The sequence below is a fragment of the Rana temporaria genome, chromosome 5, assembly GCF_905171775.1.
Source record: "Rana temporaria chromosome 5, aRanTem1.1, whole genome shotgun sequence".
NCBI classification, from domain to species: Eukaryota; Metazoa; Chordata; class Amphibia; order Anura; family Ranidae; genus Rana; species Rana temporaria.
Genome location: NC_053493.1, coordinates 16,555,660 through 16,580,216, shown reverse-complemented (window position 1 = coordinate 16,580,216; position 24,557 = coordinate 16,555,660). Strand labels below are relative to the sequence as shown.

Genomic DNA, 24,557 nt, shown 5'->3' with positions numbered 1-24,557 from the left:
TGTTTACACACACAGATCCACGTCCTGCCTCTGTAACTGCCGATCGCGAGTACCTAGGGGGAATATAAACAGGAAGACGTCAAGGGACATCCACCCGGCAATTGAGAGCCGCGCTGTAGACGTCTTTCGGTTAAAGACGCGGCGGGTGGCTGGCTGGCCGCTCCTTAATAACCAGCTCTTCTTTACAATAAACTGGGATTGATTCGATCATTTCCATTTGAATCTACTGTAAAAATTCGAATCCGTTTGAAAAGGAATAAATGAAACAAATCAAATTTAATTACGAATGCAACAAAATGAAATTAGTAACTTACCAAAATCGATACGGGACAAAACACATTTTTTTGTTCTGCACATGCTTAATTTCAACAGCATGCAAACACCTGCTGTGTGCCAAGTCCCCGCCGCTATAGAAAATAAGGGGAGACTAGTTGGGATTTTAGAGTATCTGTTGTGAAGGTGTGAGGATGAATTGCTCCACAGTACCTGCAGTAGTTTAGTAAATTAGCCAGACTGTGTGCTGACCTTCCTTCCTGTAATACCCCACCCTGACATCAGAGGATTCAAGGTATACCGTTGCCCCATCTATAGCAAGACACTTTCATTTTGCGGACTTTAGGTCCACATAAATCTGGTCACATGCAATGTGTAGATCACTAACCGGCTGGAACCATGTCTGTTTGCAGATGGCGGTGATGCATCCTTACTGTGTCATTAAGAAGGAGGAAGAAGCTTGTCTGGAGAGGATCCAGAAGTATGAGCTGGAGATGTGGAATGACTCTATGCCTGGTAAGTGCCTTCATTCGTTTTTTTGTTTTTATTGAACTTTTATGTTTATTGCTGGGCCCATGGAAACAAATTTCTAGTCCTACAGAAGAAAATTCTGATCTGATGTACACATCTAGTATAAGGAACAAAATCTACACCGTTATCAACCGGTTGGATTTTTGGAGATTCCTTGTGTGAAAATAAATAGTTTTGAGCATGTTGAAGTAACCAGCAATCATAGATAATGGCTTTAAAGAAGGTGGGAATGTGTTTTACCATATGGCACCCCAACTTTAAAGGGATTTTTTTTTATGGGAAAGAGAAGGAATTGAGTTCATGTGTCTCCAGTGAAGGGTACCATTAAAGGTTGACTAAAGGCAAGATTTTAGGGCTGTTACTGATTACAATTTTCGTGTTCGATTAATCGTTTTTTTTTTTATCGATTAATCGACTAATTTTGATTAATGTCCACATCTCCCCCATAATGTCCACACATCTCCCCCGTAATGTCCACACATCTCCCCCATAATGTCCACATCTCCCCCGTAATGTCCACACATCTCCCCCGTAATGTCCACACATCTTCCCCGTAATGTCCACATCTCCCCCGTAATGTCCACACATCTCCCCCGTAATGTCCACATCTCCCCCGTAATGTCCACACATCTCCCCCGTAATATCCACATCTCCCCCGTAATGTCCACATATCTCCCCCCGTAATGTCCACATATCTCCCCCGTAATGTCCACATCTTTCCCGTAATGTCCACATCTTCCCCGTAATGTCCACATCTTCCCCGTAATGTCCACACATCTCCCCCGTAATGTCCACATCTTCCCCGTAATGTCCACATCTTCCCCGTAATGTCCACACATCTTCCCCATAATGTCCACATCTCCCCTGTAATGTCCACCCATCTCCCCCGTAATGTCCATATCTTCCCCGTAATGTCCATATCTTCCCCGTAATGTCCACACATCTTCCCCGTAATGTCCACACATCTCCCTTGTAATGTCCACATCTCCCCCGTAATGTCCACACATCTTCCCCGTAATGTCCACACATCTCCCTTGTAATGTCCACATCTCCCCCGTAATGTCCACACATCTCCCCCGTAATGTCCACACATCTCCCCCGTAATGTCCACATCTCCCCTGTAATGTCCACCCATCTCCCCCGTAATGTCCACACATCTCCCCCGTAATGTCCACACATCTCCCCCTGTAATGTCCACATCTCCCCCGTAATGTCCACACATCTCCCCCGTAATGTCCACACATCTCCCCCGTAATGTCCACACATCTCCCCCGTAATGTCCACATCTCCCCGTAATGTCCACACATCTCCCTCGTATTGTCCACACATCTCCCCCGTAATGTCCACACATCTCCCCCGTAATGTCCACACATCTCCCCCATAATGTCCACACATCTCCCCCGTAATGTCCACACATCTCCCCCATAATGTCCACACATCTCCCTTGTAATGTCCACATCTCCCCCGTAATGTCCACACATCTCCCCCGTAATGTCCACATCTTCCCCGTAATGTCCACATCTCCCCCATAATGTCCACACATCTTCCCCGTAATGTCCACACATCTCCCCCGTAATGTCCACATTTCCCCCTTAATGTCCACACATCTCCCCCGTAATGTCCACACATCTTCCCCGTAATTTCCACATCTCCCCCATAATGCTTCCAAACAAATTAGTAGGTGGGTGTCACCTAGCCATATGCATGTCAAAAAAAGAAAGGAAAGAAAAGAGATTGTAAACAGCTACCACTAAAAATATATTTGTTGAATCAAAAATACAAAAAACAGAAGGCATCGCAGTTCCTGTACCTCCCCCCGCCAAACCTGGACCTAACACAAATCCCCCACCCAAGAGACCCCCAGGTCACCCTCCTCACAAACCCAACCCTCCTAGAAATGACCCGTGAGCTAAGGCAACTTCCCCAGAAATGACCCCCACCAAAACCCAATGAATAAAAAAACACCCCACACTGGTCCAACCTAAAGCTGTAATGATGGGTCAGGGGTGTATCCACTGGCCACCCAGTGAAGATACAGACCATACTGGGCAATAAATATCACCCCCTCACAAACCCAACCCTCCTAGAAATGCCCCCCCCCCCACAGGAGCTAAGGCAACCCCTGGAAACGACCTTCACCAAAACCCCCCACTCCCCACACCACATCATGGTCCAACCTAAATCTGTATTGATGGGTCTGGAGGGTGTCCACTGGGCACCCAGTGAAGATACAGACCGCATAGGGCAATAAAGGTCACCCAACACTCTTAGAAATTACCCCCCTCGGAAGCTAAGGCAACCTCCCAGAAACGACCCCTACCAAAGCCCCATCTAAAAGCCCCCACCCCACTCTGGTCTAACCTGAAGCTGTAAAGATGGGTCAAGGCGGTGTTCACTGGGCACCCCTCCCCCCTAGAAACGACCCTTAATAAAACCCTGTCTAAAACCCCCCATTCCCCAAACCAAACCCTGGTCCAACCTAAAGCTGTAATGATAGGTAAGGGGTGTGTCCACTGGGCACCCAGTGAAGATACAAACCACACAGGGCAATAAAGGTCACCCAGCCCTCCTAGAAATTACCCCCCCCCCCCCGGGAGATAAGGAAACCCCCCAAAAATGACCCTTACCATAGCCCCATCTAAAAAAAAAAACACCCCATTCTGGTCTAACCCAAAGCTGTAATGATGGGTTAAGGGTGTTTTCACTGGGCACCCAGTAAAGATACAGACCACACGGGGCAAAAAGGTCACCCCTTTACAAACCCAACCCTCCAAGAAATAACCCCCCCGGAGGGAGCAAAGGCAACCCCCCAGAAACAACTCTCACCAAAACCTTGTCTAAAACCTCCCACTCCCCACACCACACTCTGGTCCAACCTAAAACTGTAATGATGGGTCAGGGGTGTGTCCACTGGGCACCCAGGGAAGATACAGAGCAGACAGGGCAAAAAATGTCACCCCCTAACAAACCCAACCTTCCTAGAAATTATAAATACATAGGGCCAGATTCTCAGTGGATATACGACGGCGTATCTCCAGATACGCCGTCGTATCTCTGAGTCCGGCCGGTCGTATCTATGCGCCTGATTCTTAGAATCAGTTACGCATAGATATCTATTAGATCCGACAGGCGTATGTCTCTTACGCTGTCGGATCGTAACTGCATATTTACGCTGGCCGCTAGGGGCGTGTAAGCTGATTTACGCGTCGAAATATGTAAATCAGCTAGATACGCAAATTCACAAATGTACGCCGGGCCGACGCAGTACAGTTACGCCGTTTTACGTTAGGCTTTTAGTTACCCCTGCTATATGGTGGCGTAAGTGTGGCGTACCAATGTTAAGTATGGCCATCGTTCCCGCGTCAAAATTTGAAAAAGTTACGTTGTTTGCGTAAGTCGTCCGTGAATGGGGCTGGACGTCATTTACGTTCACGTCGAAAACCAATGACGTCCTTGCGGCGTACTTTGGAGCAATGCACACTGGGAAATCCCATGGACAGCGCATCACGTCGGGTCAAGCCTGATTTACATAACACACGCCCACCTCTTCACAATTTGAATTAGGCGGGCTTACGCCGGCCTATTTACGCTACGCCGCCGCAACTTGTAAAAGTTGCGGAGGCGTAACGTAAATAGGGTACGTTACGCCCGCACAAAGTTGCGCCATTCTACGTGAATCTACCCCACAGTGTTAAAACCAGTGTGAGCAATTTCAATTAAATATTGAAAATGAATAATATCATCAATAACATAAAATAAATGAAAACCGGCGCTATAAATATATCAAAATATTTCATAGATTCAATTAAACTCTAAGGGCCAGATTCACAGAAAAAGTACGCCGAAGTATCTTCGTATCCACGAAGGTACGCGCGTTCGGTCCATCGTCGCTAGTCGTTTTTTCCCGTCGCAAAGTTACGGCTGCTTTAACATGGCTTAAATTTAGACGAGCCATGTTAAAGTATGGCCGTCGTTCCCGCGTCAAATTTCTAATTTCTTTTTTTGCGTAAGACGTCCGGGAATACGAAAGTACGCTACGCACGTCGCCGTTCAAAAAATTTACGTCACTTTGCCCAAAGCACGGCGGGAATTTCAAAACGGAGCATGCGCAGTACGTCCAGCGCGGGAGCGCGCCTAATTTAAATGGTACACGCCCCATTTGAATTAGGCGGGCTTGCGCCGGACGCCTTTACGTTACACCGCCGTAAGTTTACACGCAAGTGCTTGGTGAATCAGGCACTTGCGCTGAAAACTTGCGGCGGTGTAACGTATAGACGATACGTTACGCCGCCGCAGTTATATGTGAATCTGGCCCCCTATGAATAAAATCTTCAATTAACGAGCTAAATATATTAACAATGGGGTGGATTCAGGTAGGGGCGCGCAAAACTGCGGCGGCGTAACGTATGACATTTACGTTACGCCGCCGCAAGTTTTACGGGCAAGTGCTTGATTCACAAAGCACTTGCCTGTAAAGTTCCGGCGGCGTAGCGTAAAAGGGGCCGGCGTAAGCGCGCGTAATTCAAATGATCCTGTAGGGGGCGTGGATCATTTAAATTAGGCGAGTTGACTTAATTTCTTTTGGCCGGAAATGTGCGCACGTGGCGCAGCAGCAGATAATTAATAGCTATCTTACTTCAACTTTCTTTATGGATACTTGATGGGATCGATCAATACTCGTCTCTGATTGGACGGAAGGTTTTAGCGAGTGACCCCCACAATTGGAGCAGACAGCCAGTTCATCTATAAATGAAGACTAATAATGTGCGCTGTTCATTCTTCTCCCGCTATCCCCCGGAGATCGAGGATTAAACCAAATACTCTCCTTGTAGAGCTTTGCTGGGAGATAAAAGGCTGTTTGTGTAACAGTTATTATGTATCATATTCATTAGTGCTCAATGGATTAACCTGCGTGAGATTGTTTGTTCTCTCTTTTTTATTATTTTTTTCCTTTTCCTCATATGCACTATATAAGCACTTTATAGGATTGGATTTAAGATGCAGACATGGTAATCCAGACGCCGCCAGATTGTGATTTTTCTGCATGGTAATTTCACCGCTGGCACTTATTAACCACTTCCATACCAGGCACTTACGCACCTTCCCGCCGAAGCCAATTTTCAGCTTTCAGCACTGTCGCACTTTGAATGGCAATTGCGCGGTCGTGCTACACTGTACCCAAATAAAATTGGCGTCCTTTTTTCCCTACAAATAGAGCTTTCTTTTAGTGGTATTTGATCACCTCTGCTATTTTTTTTTTTTTGCGCAACAACTAAAAAAAGACTGAAAATTTTGAAAAAAAAATACGTTTTTATTTTTTTCTGTTCATTTTTTTGTAAATAAGTACGTTTTCTCTTTCAATTACGGGCACTGATATGGCGGCACTGATGGGCACTGATGAGATGGCACTGATGGACATCGATGAGGTAGTACTGACGGGCACAGATGAGGTGGCACTGATTGGCGGTGCTGGTATGCGGCACTGATGGGCACACATAGGCAGCACTGATGGGCACACATAGGCGGCACTGATGGGCACACATAGGCGGCACTGATGGGCACACATAGGCGGCACTGATGGGCACACATAGGCGGCACTGATGGGCACTCATGGGCGGCACTCTTGGGCACTCATGGGCGGCACTGATGGGCACTCATAGGCGGCACAGATGGGCACTCATGGGCGGCACTTATGGGTGGCACTGATGGATACTTATGGGTGGCACAGATGGGCACTGATAGGTGGGCACTGGGCATGGATGGGCACTGTGGGGTGGCACTGATGGACACTGTGGGGTGGCACTGATGGACACTGTGGGGTGGCACTGATGGACACTGTGGGGCGGCACTGATTTACCCATGTTGCCAGTCAGTGCCCATTTGTGGGCACTGATTGGCATCTTTTTTATTTTTTAATGCTTTTTTTTTTTTTGCCCCCCTTTTTTTTTGTTTGCCTTCCCTGGTGGTCCAGTGTGGCGATCCGAGGGGGGGCTGCGCTGATAAACAATCAGCGCAAACCCCCCCTGTCAGAAGAGCCGCCGATCTGCTCTCCTCTACTCGCGTCTGTCAGACGCGAGTGAGGAAGAGCCATCAACGGCTCTTCCTGTTTACATCGTGATCAGCCGTGGTTGGACACGGCTGATCACGTGGTAAAGAGCCTCAGTGAGAGACTCTTTACCTTGAACGGTGTTGCGGGGTGTCAGACTGACACCCTGCAACAACGATCGCCGCGATGCGCGCCCCCGGGGGCGCGTTAGCGGCTCAGAATCCTGAGGATGTCATATGACGTCCAGTCAGGATTCTACAACCACTTTGCCGACGTCAATATGTCATTGGCGGGCGGCAAGTGGTTAATGAGGAGGGGGGGGGATGTTTCCTTTTGATGCCAATAATGAAGTACAGATTTTTGAGCAGAATAAGACCCAAGAACAATAAAGAAAAATCGAAGAAATTGCAGCAGTTCTTAGATGTGGTTGCAGCATTGTGTTGACTTTTTTTATTCCCAGTTCATGCCGGTAGGATTTGTCATGCGATTTGACAGTCGAAAGTCACATGACAAGTCACACCCCATTGCTGGCAATTGAACAATTCGAATCATTGTGACTCAAGTTGCAGCGACATTGAAAAAAATATTCCTGCACTACCTTTTTGGGGATTTCATTGACTTCTGTTAAATGAAGTCGCAAGCCGCAATGAAATTTGGAGGTCCAAATCCCACTGATCTGTGGCTTCTGCTGCTTTGATATTGGGCTGAAGTAGTGCGATTTCAAAGTTGCATTGATGTGAACCAGGGTTTAGCCTAGGTTTAGACTAGTGCGATTTCAGACATCGCATGTGACTCGCACCGACAATGCAAAGGCCGATCAGATGCGATGTCTGAGCAATGCGAGTTTAGCCATAAACTTGTAGTTGTATGGCTGAACTCACATTGGATTCGCACAGAAAAGGGTGCAGGGACTAATTTTTCCCTGCACTGGGGACCAAAGTAGTCAGGTCCAGGCAGAGATCATGGCATTGCAAACAACAGAGTGGCCGGGTCCAAAGGTTGTGGCAGGCAAGAAAGTGGTCAGATCCAAGCAGAGGTTGTGACAGGCGGCAAATTACAGAGTAGTTATGTCCAGGCAGGAGTCATGGCTGGTGGCAGGCAAGAGAGTAGTCTGGTCCCGGTTTAGGCCGTGGCAAGTGGCAGGCAAGAGAGTAGTCAGGTCCAGACAGAAGCCATGGCAGGCGGCAGGCAAGAGAGTAGTCTGGTCCAGGCAGAAGACATGGCAGGCGGCAGGCAAGAGAGTAGTTCAGTCCAGGCCAAGGCTGTGGCAGGCAGCAAGCAAAGGACTAGTCAGGTTCAGGCAGAGGCCATGGCAGGTGGCACACCAAGGAGTAGCCAGGTCCAAGCAATGGTCATGGCAGGCTAGATATTATGTAAGTCCAAGCAGGGGTTGTGACAGGTGGCAAATAACAGCGTAGTCAGGTCCAGGCAGGAGTGGTAGCTAGTGGCAGGTAAGAAAGTAGCCAGGTCCAGGCTGAGGCCATGGCAGGTGGCAGGCAAGAAAGTAGCAAGGTCCAGGCAGAATCCATGGCAGGCAGCAGGCAAGAGAGAAGTCAGGTCCAAGCAGATGCCATGACAGGCAACAAGCAAGAGAGTAGTCAGGTCCAGGCAGAAGCCATGGCAGGTGGCAGGCAAGAGAGTAGTCAGGTCCAGGTAGAAGCCATGGCAGGCGGCAGGTAAGAGAGTAGCCAGGTCCAGGTTGAGGCCATGGCAGGTGGCAGGCAAGAAAGTAGCAAGGTCCAGGCAGAATCCATGGCAGGCAGCAGGCAAGAGAGTAGTCAGGTCCAAGCAGATGCCATGACAGGCAACAAGCAAGAGAGTAGTCAGGTCCAGGCAGAAGCCATGGCAGGTGGCAGGCAAGAGACTAGTCAGGTCCAGGTAGAAGCCATGGCAGGCGGCAGGTAAGAGAGTAGTCAGGTCCAGGCTGAGGCCATGGCAGGTGGCAGGCAAGAAAGTAGCAAGGTCCAGGCAGAATCCATGGCAGGCAGCAGGCAAGAGAGTAGTCAGGTCCAGGCAGATGCCATGGCAGGCAACAGGTAAGAGAGTAGTCAGGTCCAGGCTGAAGCTGTGGCCGTGGCAGATGGCAGGCAAGAGAGTAGTCAGGTCCAGGCAGAAGCCATGGCAGGTGGCAGGCAAGAGAGTAGTCAGGTCCAGGTAGAAGCCATGGCAGGCGGCAGGTAAGAGAGTAGTCAGGTCCAGGCTGAGGCCATGGCAGACGGGAGGCAAGAGGGCCGTCAGGTCCAGGTATAGGCTATGGCAGATGGCATGCAAGATAGTAGTCAGGTCCAGGCTGAGGCCGTGGCAGGTGGCAGGCAAGAGAGTAGTCAAGTCCAGGCAGAAGCCATGGCAGACGGGAAGCAAAAGAGCCATCAGCTCCAGGGAGAGGCCATGGCAGGTGGCAGGCAAGAGAGTAGTCAAGTCCAGGCAGAAGCCATGGCAGGCGGGAAGCAAAAGAGCCATCAAGTCCAGGGAGAGGCCATGGCAGATGGAAGGCAAGAGAGCCATCAAGTCCAGTGAGAGGCTTTGACAGGTGTCAGGTAAGAGAGTAGTCAGGTCCAGGCAGAAGCCATGGCAGGCGGCAGGCAAGAGAGTCGTCGGGTCCAGGGAGAGACTATGGCAGGAGGCAGGCAAAAGAGTAGTCATGTCCAGGCAGAAGCCATGGCAGGCGGCAGGCTAGAGAGTAGTCAGCTGATGAGTACCTAAGGTTGAAAAACTGTGATATATATCATTGGAAATTGCTACTACTATGAATAATATGCAAAATCACTAATGCTGTAAATAAATATTCATTGGATGAATGATTAATGATGTTCCAATAAACATAAACAAATAGAGTCCATTTGAGGTAAAATAGCCGTGACTTCAAGACGAATTAACACCCAAGAAGAAGTGCCAAGAGATTAGATAAAGTTCCTCCACCTCTTATTACAAATCTCCTTACCGACTCGCATGGATCTCTTATTACGGAGATCACTTCCCCTGTGGCTGGTAACCCTGCCCAGGGTCTCTCAATGGTTACTGTCCTATTTCTTCCACGTGGGGACTTCTTGCTAGATCTCCCGAATGTAGGTAACCCATGTAAAAATAAAAACTACCATGGTGTAGTACTTCCAAAAATGTAATGATAAAAACAAGGACATGAACTTACACTATTACACAATTTATTTTCGTTACTGCGACATTATGGCGGACACTTCGGACACTTTTGACACATTTTTGGGACCATTGTCATTTTTATAGCAATCAGTGCTATAAAAATGCATTGATTACTATAAAAATGCCACTGGCAGTGAAGGTTTTTTTAACGTTGTTTTAAACGATATTGTTTTTCGGGTTGTAAAAAATGATCGTGTGTGGGCTAAAACGACGTAAAAAAAACCTGCGCATGCTCAGAAGCAAGTTATGAGACGGGAGCGCTCGTTCTGGTAAAACTAGCATTCGTAATGGAGTAAGCACATTCATCACGCTGTAACAGACTGAAAAAGCGTGAATCGTCTTTTACTAACAGGGAATCAGCCAAAAGCAGCCCAAAGGCGAATGGAACTTCCCCTTTATAGTGCCGCTGTACGTGTTGTACGTCACCGCGCTTTGCTAGATAATTTTTTAAAAACGATGGTGTGTGGGCAACGTCGTTTTAACTGCTTGCCGACCAGCCCCCGCAGTTTTACGGCGGCAGGTCGGCTCCCCTGTGCGAGAGCCCGTAGCTATACGTCGGCTCTCGCGCAGGCCACTAGGGGCGCCCCCCGCTCCCCCCGACATCCTTGCGCGTGCCTGGCGGGCGCGATCACCGCCGGGCACACGCGATCGCACCCGCGATTGCTCGTTACAGAGCGGGGACCGGGAGCTGTGTGTGTAAACACACAGCTCCCGGTCCTGTCAGGGAGAGAAATGCTGATCTTCTGTTCATACAATGTATGAACAGAAGATCAGTGATTTCCCCTAGTGAGGCCACCCCCCCCTATAGTTAGAACACACCCAGGGAACATACTTAACCCCTTCCCCGCCCCCTAGTGTTAACCCCTTCACTGCCAGCTAGCACTGATCGCTATAAAAATGCCAATGGTCCCAAAAATGTGTCAAAAGTGTCCGAAGTGTCCGCCATAATGTCGCAGTGCCGAAAAAAACCGCTGATCGCCGCCATTACTAGTAAAAAAAGAAATATTAATAAAAATGCCATAAAAATACCCCCTATTTTGTAAACGCTATAACTTTTGCGCAAACCAATCAATAAACGCTTATTGCGATATTTTTTACAAAAAATAGGTAGAAGAATATGTATCGGCCTAAACTGAGGAAAAAAAACTTTTTTTTAATATATTTTTGGGGGACATTTATTATAGCAAAAAGTAAAAAATATTCATTTTTTTCAAAATTGTCGCTCTACTTTTGTTTATTGCGCAAAAACTAAAAACCGCAGAGGTGATCGAATACCACCAAAAGAAAGCTCTATTTGTGGGGAAAAAAGGACGCCAATTTTGTTTCGGAGCCACGTCGCACAACCGCGCAATTGTCAGTTAAAATTACGCAGTTCCGAATCGCAAAAAGTGCTCTGGTCTTTGATCAGCAATATGGTCTGGGGGTTAAGTTGTTAATGATGAAGTTGGGAAAACTTTGTTTTTTGGACATGCTGAAAAATGATCGTGTGTACGCGGCATAAGACTGGAGCTTACGAACCCTTCTAGGACCTCTGGAAGCCCTGGAGGTAATGGAGGTAATGGAGGTCCTAGAAATTCACCCAGTAGGGGTGTTGTGAGGAATCCCCGTAGGGATCCTGCGCGTTCCGTAACAAACACATGGACTGTGAGTGTTCTTGACTAGCACTGGGGAGTGTAGAGTTGGACAAGCGACAGTTCACACTGTTTTTCCTTGGATCAGAAAATAAGAGGTTTTACAGAATTGCCAACTTTTTAGTAAATAAATTGAAGACTTCACAAAGAGAAAACCAAACTGGGTGGGGTGCCGCTAATTGGCAGCGTCATTATTTGCCATTGCCCCACCGATGCCCACAGTGACGGCAAGCTCTGACCCGCCCGTCTCCAATAAAGGGAGAACATTTACTTCATTAATCTCCCTGGAAGAATTTTACATTGACTTTTATCTATTTTAGTGTATGAAAATAAACTAAAAATCTAAAATATGTAAAATAGCATTCCCAATGGGGAGAGAGAGCAGAGAACGGGTCCTAGTTTTGGCAATGAACGCAGTGGGAACAAAGTGTTTATCCCTGGCAAGATTTCAAGGGACGCATTCCTGCGATTCTGACTATTCCTGCACAACGATATGAAATATATGAAATACAGATCTGTTATGATATATACAATATTTTATATTTTATATATACAGTATGTGTCTTTTATAAAAAGAATACATAATACCCCAAATGTTCTTCTTTCTCTGTGTATATTTATTGTACTATTATAATTTAAATCATATTTTAGGTCACAATAATTTTTGTGATTTCGGATTGGATACAGTGAACTGTTTTTGCGCAGATCACAAAGAAGCGATTTTTTGATTGTGAAACATGCTGATTTTAAAGGGTAACCACTTTTGTGGGAAAAAAAAAGATATACCCGTATATACCCGACCCGAATATAAGCCGAGGCACCTAATTTTACCACCAAAAAAACTGGGAAAACGTATTGACTAGCTACTGTAAGCGGAAAGAGGGTCAACAATGCCCATTTGCAGCTTCACTGTGCCCATTGAAACCTCACTGTGCCCATTTGCAACCTTACTATGCCCATTCTCACTGTGCCTATTTCAGCGTTACTGTGCCCATTGTAGCCTTATGCCGCGTACACACGGTCGTTTTATGTGATGAAAAAAAATGACGTTTTTAAAAACGTCACTTTAATTGACCGTGTGTGGGGGGAAAACGTCGTTTTATGTCTTCTAAAAAACGAACAAAAAAAATTGAAGCATGCTTCAATTTTATGTGTCGTTTTTCAAAACGTCGTTTTTTACTTCACAGAAATTGACCGTGTGTAGCAAAAAACGACGTTTCAAACGACGTTTTTACACCCGCGCATGCCCAGAAGCTAGTTATGAAGCGAGCTTCAATGGAAAAACGTGGTGAACGTAACCTCGCTTTGCTAGAGCACTGTGAAAAAACGATGGTGTGTAGGCAATATCGTTTTTGAAAATTGAAGTTTCAAAAACTTCGTTTTTTACTTCACAGAAAACGTCGTTTTTTTTACATCGCAGAAAACGACCGTCTGTACGCGGCATTACTGTGTCCATTGCAGCCTTACTGTGCCCATTCTCACTGTGCCCATTGCAGCCTTACTGTGCCCATTCTCACTGTGCCCATTGCAGCCTTGCTGTGCCCATTGCAGCCTTACTGTGCCCATTCTCACTGTGCCCATTGCAGCCTTACTGTGCCCATTCTCACTGTGCCCATTGCAGCCTTACTGTGCCCATTGCAGCCTTACTGTGCCCATTCTCACTGTGCCCATTGCAGCCTTACTGTGCCAATTGCAGCCTTACTGTGCCCATTGCAGCCTTACTGTGCCCATTCTCACTGTGCCCATTGTAGCCTTACTGTGCCCATTCTCAATGTGCCCATTGTAGCCTTACTGTGCCCATTCTCACTGTGCCCATTGTAGCCTTACTGTGCCCATTTTCACTGTGCTCATTGTAGCCATACTGTGCCCATTCTCACTGTGACCATTGCAGCCTTACTGTGCCCATTTTCACTGTGCTCATTGTAGCCATACTGTGCCCATTCTCACTGTGACCATTGCAGCCTTAGTGTACCTGTTTTCTTGACAGGCTGCGGGCATTCATTTTTCAAAAGTCGCGGCTTCCTCCTGGTCCCGTTCTGTTCCGTGATAGTCAGTGTACCTGTCGGGTCGCGGGTGTCCATTTTTCAAAAGTCGCATCTTCCTCCTGATCCGTGATAGGCGTTTGACACTGTGTTCTGCTACCGCCTATCACGGAGGTCCTCTCATTCTCGGACTTCCCAGCAGACACTGTGTTCATTGTCCTACCAATCACGGACCTTCTTTCATCCTCGGACAAGAGGACGTCCATGAAAGTCCGAGGATGAGAGGACCTCTGTGATAGGCGGTAGCAGAACTCAGTGTTAAACGCCTATCACGGACCAGGAGGAACCCGCGACTTTTGAAAGATGGACGCCCACGACCCGACAGGTACACTGAATCGAGTATAAGCCAAGGGGGGTATTTTCAGCCCTAAAAAAAGGGCTGAAAAACTTGGCTTATATACTCGAGTATATACGGTAATATAGCATATACAATTACGATACAAGTCATATTGTAATTGAATGTTACTAAAAATTACCTTTCCAATCTGCAGCCGCTGTAATTTTCTATATATGCAATATGGCTGCCTGGAGGTGTTCTGTACAAAGAGTGTGTAGTGACCACACCCCCGAAACATAATTTCCTGCTTGTGTGATTTGGCTCACCAATTTTCTCAGCAGTCTGCACTAAGATACAAGTCAGATTTCAGGCATCCCCTGCAACACAAATGTCTTTTTTTTTTGGTGAAATATTTCCAATAGGAACACATCTAAAGAGTTGCAGGCCCAGCAGATTTCCTCATTAGTGCCCTGCAGCTGCGCACCTAACAGTTAATTATGAAACCACTCCCATTAGACCCACAGTGCCCAGGGGCACAGACGGACACACAGGGATTTCTTCAGAATAACAAAAGGTAGGAATCTGCCTAAGCGTTGTATAAAAACAATTGGATTTGGAACCTTTTTGCGATGCATTTTAACCACCTAAAGTGGAGGTTCACCCAAAAGAACAATTTTTAACAGTAGATTGGGCCTAATTACGGGAAGCAGAATCGGGTGCTTTGTTTAAAATCAATGCAATACTTACTGTTTTAGAGATCGATGTTCTCCGCCGCTTCCGGGTATGGTCTTCGGGACTGGGCGTTCCTATTTGATTGAGAGCCTTCCGACCGTCGCATACAGCGCGTCACCAGTTTCCGAAAGTAGCCGAACGTCGGTGCGCAGGCGCCGTATAGAGGCGCACCGACGTTTGGCAACTCGTGACGCGCTGTATGCGAAGGTCGGAAGGCTGTCAATCAAATAGGAACGCCCAGTCCCGAAGACCATACCCGGAAGCGGCGGAGAACATCTATCTCTAAAACGGTAAGTACTGCATTGATTTTAAACAAAACACCCGGTTCTGCTTCCCGTAATTAGGCCCAATCTAATGTTAAACATTTTCTTTCGGGTGAACCCCTGCTTTAAGATCCGGACCTTTAGGTAGCTAAAGGACCTAGCCAAATTTTGTGATTCAGCACTGCGTCGTGCGACGTGGCTTCCAAACAAAATTGGCGTCCTTTTTTTCCCACAAATAGAGCTTTCTTTTGGTGGTATTTGATCACCTCTGCGGTTTTTATTTTTTGCGCTATAGACAAAAAAATACAGACAATTTAGACAAAAATCATATTTTTTACTTTTTTCTATAATAAATATCCCCCCAAAAAATATATAAAAAAATGTTTTTTATCCTCAGTTTAGGCCGATACGTATTCTTCTACATATTTTTGGTAAAAAAAATAATTAAAAAAAATCATAATAAGCGTATATTGATTGGTTGGCGCAAAAGTTATAGCGTCTACAAAATAGGGGATAGATTTATGGCATTTTTATTATTATTATTTTTTCTAGTAATGGCGGCGATCTGCAAATTTTTTTAGCTGGACATTATGGCGGACACATCGGACACTTTTGACACCTTTTTGGGACCGTTGACATTTATACAGCGATCAGTATTAAAAAATTACACTGTGTAAATGTCACTGTCAGGGAAGGGCATAGCTCCCAACTGTCCCCGATTTCGGGGGACTGTCCCTGATTTGGAGAAATGTCCCTCCTTCCTCCTCATTTGTCCCTCATTTTGGTCTGATCTATATAGTTGTATATAAAATGCACTTTTTAGCTTTCAAATAGTGTTTCCCAGTGCTAAACATTTCATCCAATTTCCAATTTGCTGCATTTGTACATTTTAAAAGCCAATATAGAAGAAATAGTAGTGGTAAAAAAAAGTCCTTGTGGATTTAAGTAACCTTTTTTTGGTTAATTCTCCTTGAACCACTTAAGCCCCAGACCATTATGCAGGTTAAGCACCTTGCCCCTTTTTGCGATTCCGCACTGCGTCGCTTTAACTGACAATTGCGCAGTTGTGCGACGTGGCTCCCAAACAAAATTGGCGTCCTTTTTTTCCCACAAATAGAGCTATATTTTGGTGGTATTTGATCACCTCTGCGGTTTTTATTTTTTACGCTATAAACAAAAATAGAGCGACAATTTAGAAAAAAATGCAATGGGCTAGATTCAGCATTGATTTACGCCAGCGTATCTAAAGATACGCCGTGTAAATTCAAAGCTGCGCCGGCGTATCTTCGTATATTTATTATAGTAAAAAATATTGAATTTTTTTCAAAACTGTTGCTCTATTTTTGTTTATAGCGCAAAAAATAAAAACCGCAGAGGTGATAAAATACCACCAAAAGAAAGCTCTATTTGTGGGAAAGAAAGGACGTCAATTTTGTTTGGGAGCCACGTCACACGACCGCGCAATTGTCTGTTAAAGCGACGCAGTGCCGAATCGCAAAACCTGGCCTAGGCCTTTAGCTGCATTTTGGTCCGGGGCTTAAGTGGTTAAGTGGTTAAGGGGGTGTGGCAGGGGGCGTATCCTATGCCTGCATACGTTTGTTAGTAGGTGTCCCTCATTCCCATCTTAAAATGTTGGGAGGTATGGGGAAGGGGTTAACACTAGGGGGCAATCAAGGGGCTAAATGTGTTACCTGGGAGGTGTTTCTAACTTGGGGAAGGGGAGAGAGATCGCTGTTCCTGTTCACTAGGAACAGCAGATCTCTCTCTACTCCCCTGACAGAACTGGGATCTGTTTGTTTACATGAAAAAGAGAGTTTGGTCAGCGGGACTTTAAATGAGGCCAATCACCATTTTTTCTCGCTGTTTGTTTACATGGACAGATCTCAGTTCTGGCTCTCTGTGGAGCGATCACGGGGGGGCAGGCGGACATTGCGGCCGCCGGTCACGCGCAGCAACTCCAGCACCGCGCAGCGGGCGCAACTGCGCGCCCACTGGCCCGGATTCAGATACAATTGTGTATCTTTAGGCGGGCGTAGCGTATAGGAGACTTAACTTTGAGAGGCGAGTATGGTATTCAGAAAGATTATGCGCCCGAAGTTACGGCGGCGTAGCGTATAGGGGCCGGGGTAAGCCCACCTAATTCAAATATGGAAGATGTGAGCGTGTTTTATGTAAATTAAGTGTGACCCAACGTAAATGACGTTTCTAACGAACGGCGCATGCGCCGTCCGTGAACGTATCCCAGTGCGTATGCTCCTAATTATGCAGCAAATAGTCAATGCTTTCGACGTGAACGTAACGTCCGCAAAGCCCTATTCGCGAACGACTTACGCAAACGACGTAAACTACGCAAAATTCAATGCTGGCCCGACGTCCATACTTAACATTGGCTACACCTCATATAGCAGGGTAAACTTTACGCTGGAAAAAGCCTTACATAAACGACGTAAAAAAATGCGCCGGGCGGACGTACGTTTCTGAATCGGCGTATCTACCTAATTTACATATTCTACACGTAAATCTCCGGAAGCGCCACCTAGCGGCCAGCGTAAATATGCAACTAAGATACGACGGCGTAAGAGACTTACGCCAGTCGGATCTTAGCCAAATTTCGGCGTATCTTACTTTCTGAATACAGAAAGAAGATACGCCGGCGCATCCTAGATTTTACGCGGCGTATCAATAGATACGCCGACGTAAACTCTTTCTGAATCCGGGCCACTGTATCTATTACACAAACCAACGTACAGCTACGGCGATTCGCGTAATTGAGCCAACCTGCCGTAGTATAATGACGGCGGCTGGTCGGCAAGAGTGGTTAAAGGCTCGGGGGTTTATCTCCATCTTGTATGGAGTGTTTGGTCTACACAACTTGGGGTGGTCCTCCTAGAAGCTCTATGATCAGATGTGATACGGTTTCTCCATCATGAGAAATTCTTCAAATGTTCCTTCATTTTCTTCTTTGGAAATCTGGATTTGAGATCAGACATGGAAATCAATGTTCTTTCATCTCCGCTCAGCAGATTTTACCATGAACAGATGGAGACGTGTTTTTGCTGATCTTCTGGTCAGCTGGGAGGAGGGGCGGTAAACAAGGTCCAAAGTTTAATTCATGAAAGATGATGGAATATTTGTTAAGATGTTTGAAAAACAGAAATCTAAGTGTTCCGAAGAAAACAAGCCGGATGATTGTGGGGCCGATCCAACTTTCATCATTGTGTGTTTGTGTTGTTTAACCACTTAAGCCCCGGGACCTTTAGGCAGCTAAATGCCCAGGCCAGGTTTTGCGATTCGGCACTGCGTCGCTTTAACAGACAATTGCGCGGTCGTGCGACGTGGCTCCCAAACAAAATTGACGTCCTTTTTTCCCCACAAATAGAGCTTTCTTTTGGTGGTATTTGATCACCTCTGTGGTTTTTATTTTTTGCGCTATAAACAAAAATAGAGCGACAATTTTGAAAAAAAATCAATATTTTTTACTTTTTGCTATAATAAGTATCCCCCAAAAACATATATAAAAAACATTTTTTTCCTCAGTTTAGGCCGATACGTATTCTTCTACCTATTTTTGGTAAAAAAAAATCGCAATAGGCGTTTATCGATTGGTTTGCGCAAAATGTATAGTGTTTACAAAATAGGGGATAGTTTTATTGCATTTTTATTCATTTTTTTTTTTTACTACTAATGGCGGCGATCAGCGATTTTTTTTCGTGACTGCGACATTATGGCGGACACTTCGGACAATTTTGACACATTTTTGGGACCATTGTCATTTTCACAGCAAAAAATGCATTTAAATTGCATTGTTTATTGTGAAAATGACAGTTGCAGTTTGGGAGTTAACCACAGGGGGCGCTGTAGGAGTTAGGGTTCACCTAGTGTGTGTTTACAACTGTAGGGGGGTGTGGCTGTAGGTCTGACGTCATCGATTGTGTCTCCCTATAAAAGGGATGACACGATCGATGCGCCGCCACAGTGAAGCACGGGGAAGCCGTGTTTACATACGGCTCTCCCCGTTCTTCAGCTCCGGGGACCGATCGCGACGGAGCGGCTATAAACGAATAGCCGCGCCGTCGTCCCGGATCGCTCCCCGCGGGTATCCGACCACCGCATGTAGCGGGGGGGGGGTCCCGATCGGACCCCCCACCCGCTAGAAGGCAAGGACGTACCTGTACGCCCATATGCCTATACGTGCCATTCTGTGGACATACATATACATGCGGCGGTCGGGAAGTGGTTAATATCGCATCACTTTGATGTACGACAGCGAGAGTCATTGGAATGCTGTTGTTGAATTAACCATTCCTTATCCACTGGACCTCAGGAAGATTTACCCCCCTTCAGGACCAGGCCATTTTTTTTGCTATTGAGCACTGCTTTACTTCAACCGCTTCCATACCGCGCCTATTCTGGCACCTCTCTCCTTCATGTAAAAATCATTTTTTTGCTAGAAAATTACTCAGAACCCCCAAACATTATGGGCTAGATTCAGGTAGGGCCGACGTAAATTTGTGCGGGCGTGGCGTATGTTATTTACGCTACGCTGCCGCAATTTAGAGAGGCAAGTGCAGTATTCACAAAGCACTTGCTCCGTAAGTTGCGGCGGCGTAGCGTAAATCTGCCGGCGTAAGCGCGCCAAATTCAAATTGTCAAGAGGTGGGCGTGTTTTATGTAAATAAAACATGACCCCACGTAAATGACGTTTCTCACGAACGGCGCATGCGACGGCTGTGAACGTATCCCAGTGCGCATGCTCCTATTCACGTCGAAAATAGTCAATGCTTTCGACGTAGCGTAATTTACGCAAAGCCCTATTCGCGAACGACTTACGCAAACAACATAAACAACGCAAAATTCGACGCTGTCCCGACGTCCATACTTAACATTGCGTACGCCTCGCTATAGCAGGGGTAACTTTACACCGGTCTGACGCCTTACGCAAACGACGCATATAGATACGCCGGGCGCACGTACGTTCATGAATCGACGTATCTACCTAATTTGCATATTCTATGCGTAAATCTACGGAAGCGCCGCCTAGCGGCCAGCGTAAATATGCAACTAAGATACGACAGCGTAAGAGACTTACGTCAGTCGTATCTAAGCAAAAATCCGGCGTATCTTGCTTTCTGGATACAGAAAAAAGATACGCCGGCGCATCCTAGAAGTTACGCAACGTAACTTCTTTGTGGATCTGGCCCTATATATATATATATATATATATATATATATATATATATATATATATATTTTTTTAGCAGACACCCTAGGGAACAAAGTGGTGGTCATTGCAACTTTTTATCTCGCACAATATTTGCGCAATAAGTTTTTCAAACGCTTTAACTGGTTGCCGACCAGCCGCCGTAAAACGACGGCAGGTCGGCTCCCCTGTGCGAGAGCCCGTAGCTATGCGTCGGCTCTCGCTTAGGCCACTAGGGGTGCGTGCGCGCCGCCCGCTCTCCCCCGACTCCTGTGCACGTGCGATCGCCCCCGGGCACGCGCGATCGCTCGTTACAGAGCAAGGACCAGGAGCTGTGTGTGTAAACACACAGCTCCCGGTCCTGTCAGGAAGAGAAATGCTGATCTTCTGTTCATACAATGTATGAACAGCGATCAGTCATTTCCCCTAGTGAGGCCACCCCCCCTACAGTTAGAACACACCCAGGGAACATACTTAACCCCGTCCCCGCCCCCTAGTGTTAACCCCTTCACTGCAAGTGGCATTTTTATAGTAATCAATGCATTTTATAGCACTGATCGCTATAAAAATGCCAATGGTTCCAAAAATGTGTCAAAAGTGTCCGAAGTGTCCGCCATAATGTCGCAGTACAGAAAAAAAATCGCTGATCGCCGCCATTACTAGTAAAAAAAAAATATTAATAAAAATGCCATAACAATACCCCCTATTTTGTAAACGCTATAACTTTTGAGCAAACCAATCAATAAACGCTTATTGCGAATTTTTTTTTACGAAAAATATGTAGAAGAATACGTATCATCCTAAACTGAGGAAAAAAAGTTTTTTTATATATTTTTGGGGGATATTTATTATATCAAAAAGTAAAAAATATTATTTTTTTTCAAAATGGTCACTCTATTTTTGTTTATAGCGCAAAAACTAAAAACCGCAGAAGTGATTAAATACCACCAAAAGAAAGTTCTATTTGTGGGAAAAGAAGGACGCCAATTTTGTTTGGGAGCCACATCGCACGACCGCGCAATTGTCAGTTAAAGCGTCGCAGTGCCAAATCGCAAAAAAGCGCTCTGGTCTTTGACCAGCAATATGGTCCGGGGGTTAAGTGGTTAAACATTTTTACAGGTTACCAGTTTAGAGTTACAGAGGAGGTCTAGTGTGCTAGAATTATTGCTCTCGCTCCAACGCACGAGGAGATACCTTACATTTGTGGTTTGAACAGTGTTTACATATGTGGGCGGGACTTATGTATGTATTCGCTTCTGTGCACAAGCTACCGGGGACGGGGTTTTAAAAAATATATATATTTTATTTTTTATTTGACTTAATTTTTTTTATTTTTACACCTTTTTTTTTTCACTTTTATAGGGGGGGGGGGGGGGCAAGGAAGGAAACATTTCATACTCTAAGGAAGGTTTTATGCACTGAAAGTATTTTAGGAATCCGGCCGACATAATTAGGCGCTGTATATAGCGCTCCCTCCCGTCCTGTGTGTTTATAATGGAGGGTTTTATGAGCGCATTATAGTGTTTGACTTTCAGTGAAGGAGGACAGACGGGGGAATTACAGTAGCTGTGCATTGCAGATCGTTATTACATTGGTTACAGGGATGGAGCTTTACCATAAAAATAGAATAAATGATGGGCGACCCCCGGAGCGCGTTCTCTGTCATATTACCATTCGACATTAGGGACAGAGGAAAAAGCATTATCAACATTCAGGTAGCTTTGCCCCTTTTTTACAGAGGCGCAGCGCACCGTTTTGCCGCTGCGCCTCCGTAAATTTCCTGCGCTACGCGCGATTCACGGAGCAGCGGCTCCGTAAATTGCGTGTGCACACCGGAAAACTGCCCGGCGTAAGCGCGCGCAATTTAAATGATCCCATAGGGGCCGTGGATCATTTAAATTAGGCGCGTTCCCGCGCCGAGCGTAGTGCGCATGCTCCGTCGGGAAACTTTCCCGACGTGCATTGCGGTAAATGACGTCGCAAGGACGTCATTTGCTTCAAAGTGAACAAAGGTCCTGCCAGCAGCATCTTTGGAGCAGTGAGAGGAGCGGTGTGTGTGTACCCAGGGCCACCATCAGGGTGGTACTTACAGGCATTACATCTGTAAGGGGCCCGATCAATACCCCCCCCCCCCACATTTTTTTTCTTTTTTCATTTTTATAGCTAGATTCAGGTAGAGTTAGGTCGGCGTATCAGTAGCTTCGTCCGTTAATAGGGATTTACGCAATTTACTTACATGTCGAAATCAATAGTCCCGTGCGGCGTACGTTGCCACAATGCACACTGGGAAATGTAGGCGGACGGCGCATGCGCATGCACCGTTCCAAAAAAACGTCAATCACGTCAGGTCAAACAAAATTATCATAAAACACGCCCCCTCAGCCTATTATGAATTAGGCGCGCTTGCGCCCGCCGCATTTACGCTAAGTTAGGAGGCAAGTACTTTGAGAATACAGTACTTGCCTCTCTGACTTAAGGCGGCGTAGCGTATATACGATACACTACGCCGCCTTAAAGTTGCGGCGCTCTCTGTGGATCTACTCATTAATCTTTTTTTTTTTGTCTAACCCCCCCACCTTTAGAAACTCACGGCAGCTCCCACCCCGGTGTGAAAGGGGCCTTCGTGTCACTTTAAGAGACAGGAAAAGAGCATTGTCACCGTATAACAAGGACCTTCATGGCAGGATCCCCCGGGATTATTTGAAGGAAAGCTGCAGATTTAAAAATGCTGGCAAAGACTTTGGAAATTACATTTTCTCTTAAGGCTAAAATCACGCACTTCCCAAACATGCACAGAAATGCGCTGCCATTTAGCAGATGTGCCGCTGTGCCATTAATTGTTAATGGGAACCCCCCCATGCATCTGCAAGCGTGCGCTGCGGCACCTTGCTGTTTGGTGCAGTGTGTTTACGGAAAAGAGTCAGGGCTTCTTTTCCATGATTCTCGCACATAGGGCAACCTATTTAAATGAATAGGCTGCCCTAAAATGCCGCGCATAGGGAACACGCTAAAAAAATGCGCCCACGCTTGGACGCACCTGTAGGTGTGAACAAAGCTGCAAATGCTGCCACATCAGGTCCCAGGCTAGTTACCGTATATACTCGAGTATAAGCCGAGTTTTTCAGCACATTTTTTTGTGCTGAAAATGCCCTCCTCGGCTTATACTCGGGTGACCTTTTTGCGCCTGATCTTCTGGACTTTGTGGACCAGTACCGGCCCGCCGTAGGTCCCCCAAACTTGGCACACATGTAGTCTCACTCTTCCTCTACAAGTGTGCAAAGTTTGTTGTCCGGGGCACCTACAGTTGTGAAGCACCGATTTTTCAAAGCCAGGCACCCCTTCCATAGACTTTGTGGACCCGGTACTAGCCGGTCGTAGGTCCCCTGGACCTGGAACATGGCACACATGTAGCCCAATTTCTCCTCTACAAGTGTGCAAAGTTTGTTGTCTGGGGGACCTAAGACTGGGGAGCACCGATTTTTCAAAGCCGGGCACCCCTTCCATAGACTCCCATGTTAAATGTCAGTCTAGCCACTTCCTGCCCGGTCAATGGACAATTGACGTCCTGCAGGATTTCATGCCGGCGCGCGCCCGTGGGGGCGCACAGCGTGGCGATCGGTGATGCGGAGTGTCAGTCTGACACCCTGCATCTCCGATCTCGGTAAAGAGCCTCCGGCAGAGGCTCTTTACTACGTGATCAGCCGTGTCCAATCACGGCTGATCACGATGTAAACAGGAAGAGCCGTTGATCGGCTCTTCCTCACTCGCGTCTGACAGACGCGAGTAGAGGAGAGCCGGTCGGCAGTTATCCTGACAGGGGGGGGTTTGCGCTGATTGTTTATCAGCGCAGGCCCCCCTCGGATGCCCACACTGGACCACCAGGGAAGCCGCCAGGACCACCAGGGAAGGGCAGTAAAGAAAAAAAAGAGAATAGATGCCAATCAGTGCCCACAAATGGGCACTGACTGGCAACATGGGCACAAGTGATGCCCAGCAATGCCATCAGTGCCACCCCTCAGTGTCCATCAGTGCCACCCCTCAGTGGCCATCAGTGCCACCCCTCAGTGGCCATCAGTGCCACCCTTCAGTATCCATCAGTGCCACCCCTCAGTGGCCATCAGTGCCACCTCTCAGTGCCCACCTATCAGTGCCCATCTGTGCTACCGACAGGTACACATCAGTGCCACCCATGAGTGCCCATAAGTGTCGCCTATGAGTGCCCAGTGCCGCCTATGAGTGCCCATCAGTGCCGCCTATGAGTGCCCATCAGTGCCGCATACCAGCGCCGCCTATCAGTGACGCCTATCAGTGTCCATCAGTGCCGCCTCACCGGTGCCCATCAGTGCCGCCTCATCTGTGCCCATCAGTGCCACCTCATCGTGAGGCATGGACACAGTGAGGCATAC

General features: G+C 46.8%; 1 protein-coding gene across 4 annotated transcripts in view; it reads left to right on the top strand.

Annotated features, from left to right (window-relative positions):
• ADCYAP1R1 (ADCYAP receptor type I) overlaps positions 1-24,557 on the top strand; it is a 282,065-nt gene that overhangs the window by 137,932 nt on the left and 119,576 nt on the right. For all 4 annotated transcript variants that reach the window (XM_040352224.1, XM_040352226.1, XM_040352225.1 and 1 more), the window contains exon 3: positions 687-789. In XM_040352224.1, the coding sequence (XP_040208158.1) occupies positions 687-789 (103 nt within the window). The remainder of the gene's footprint in view (positions 1-686; positions 790-24,557) is intronic.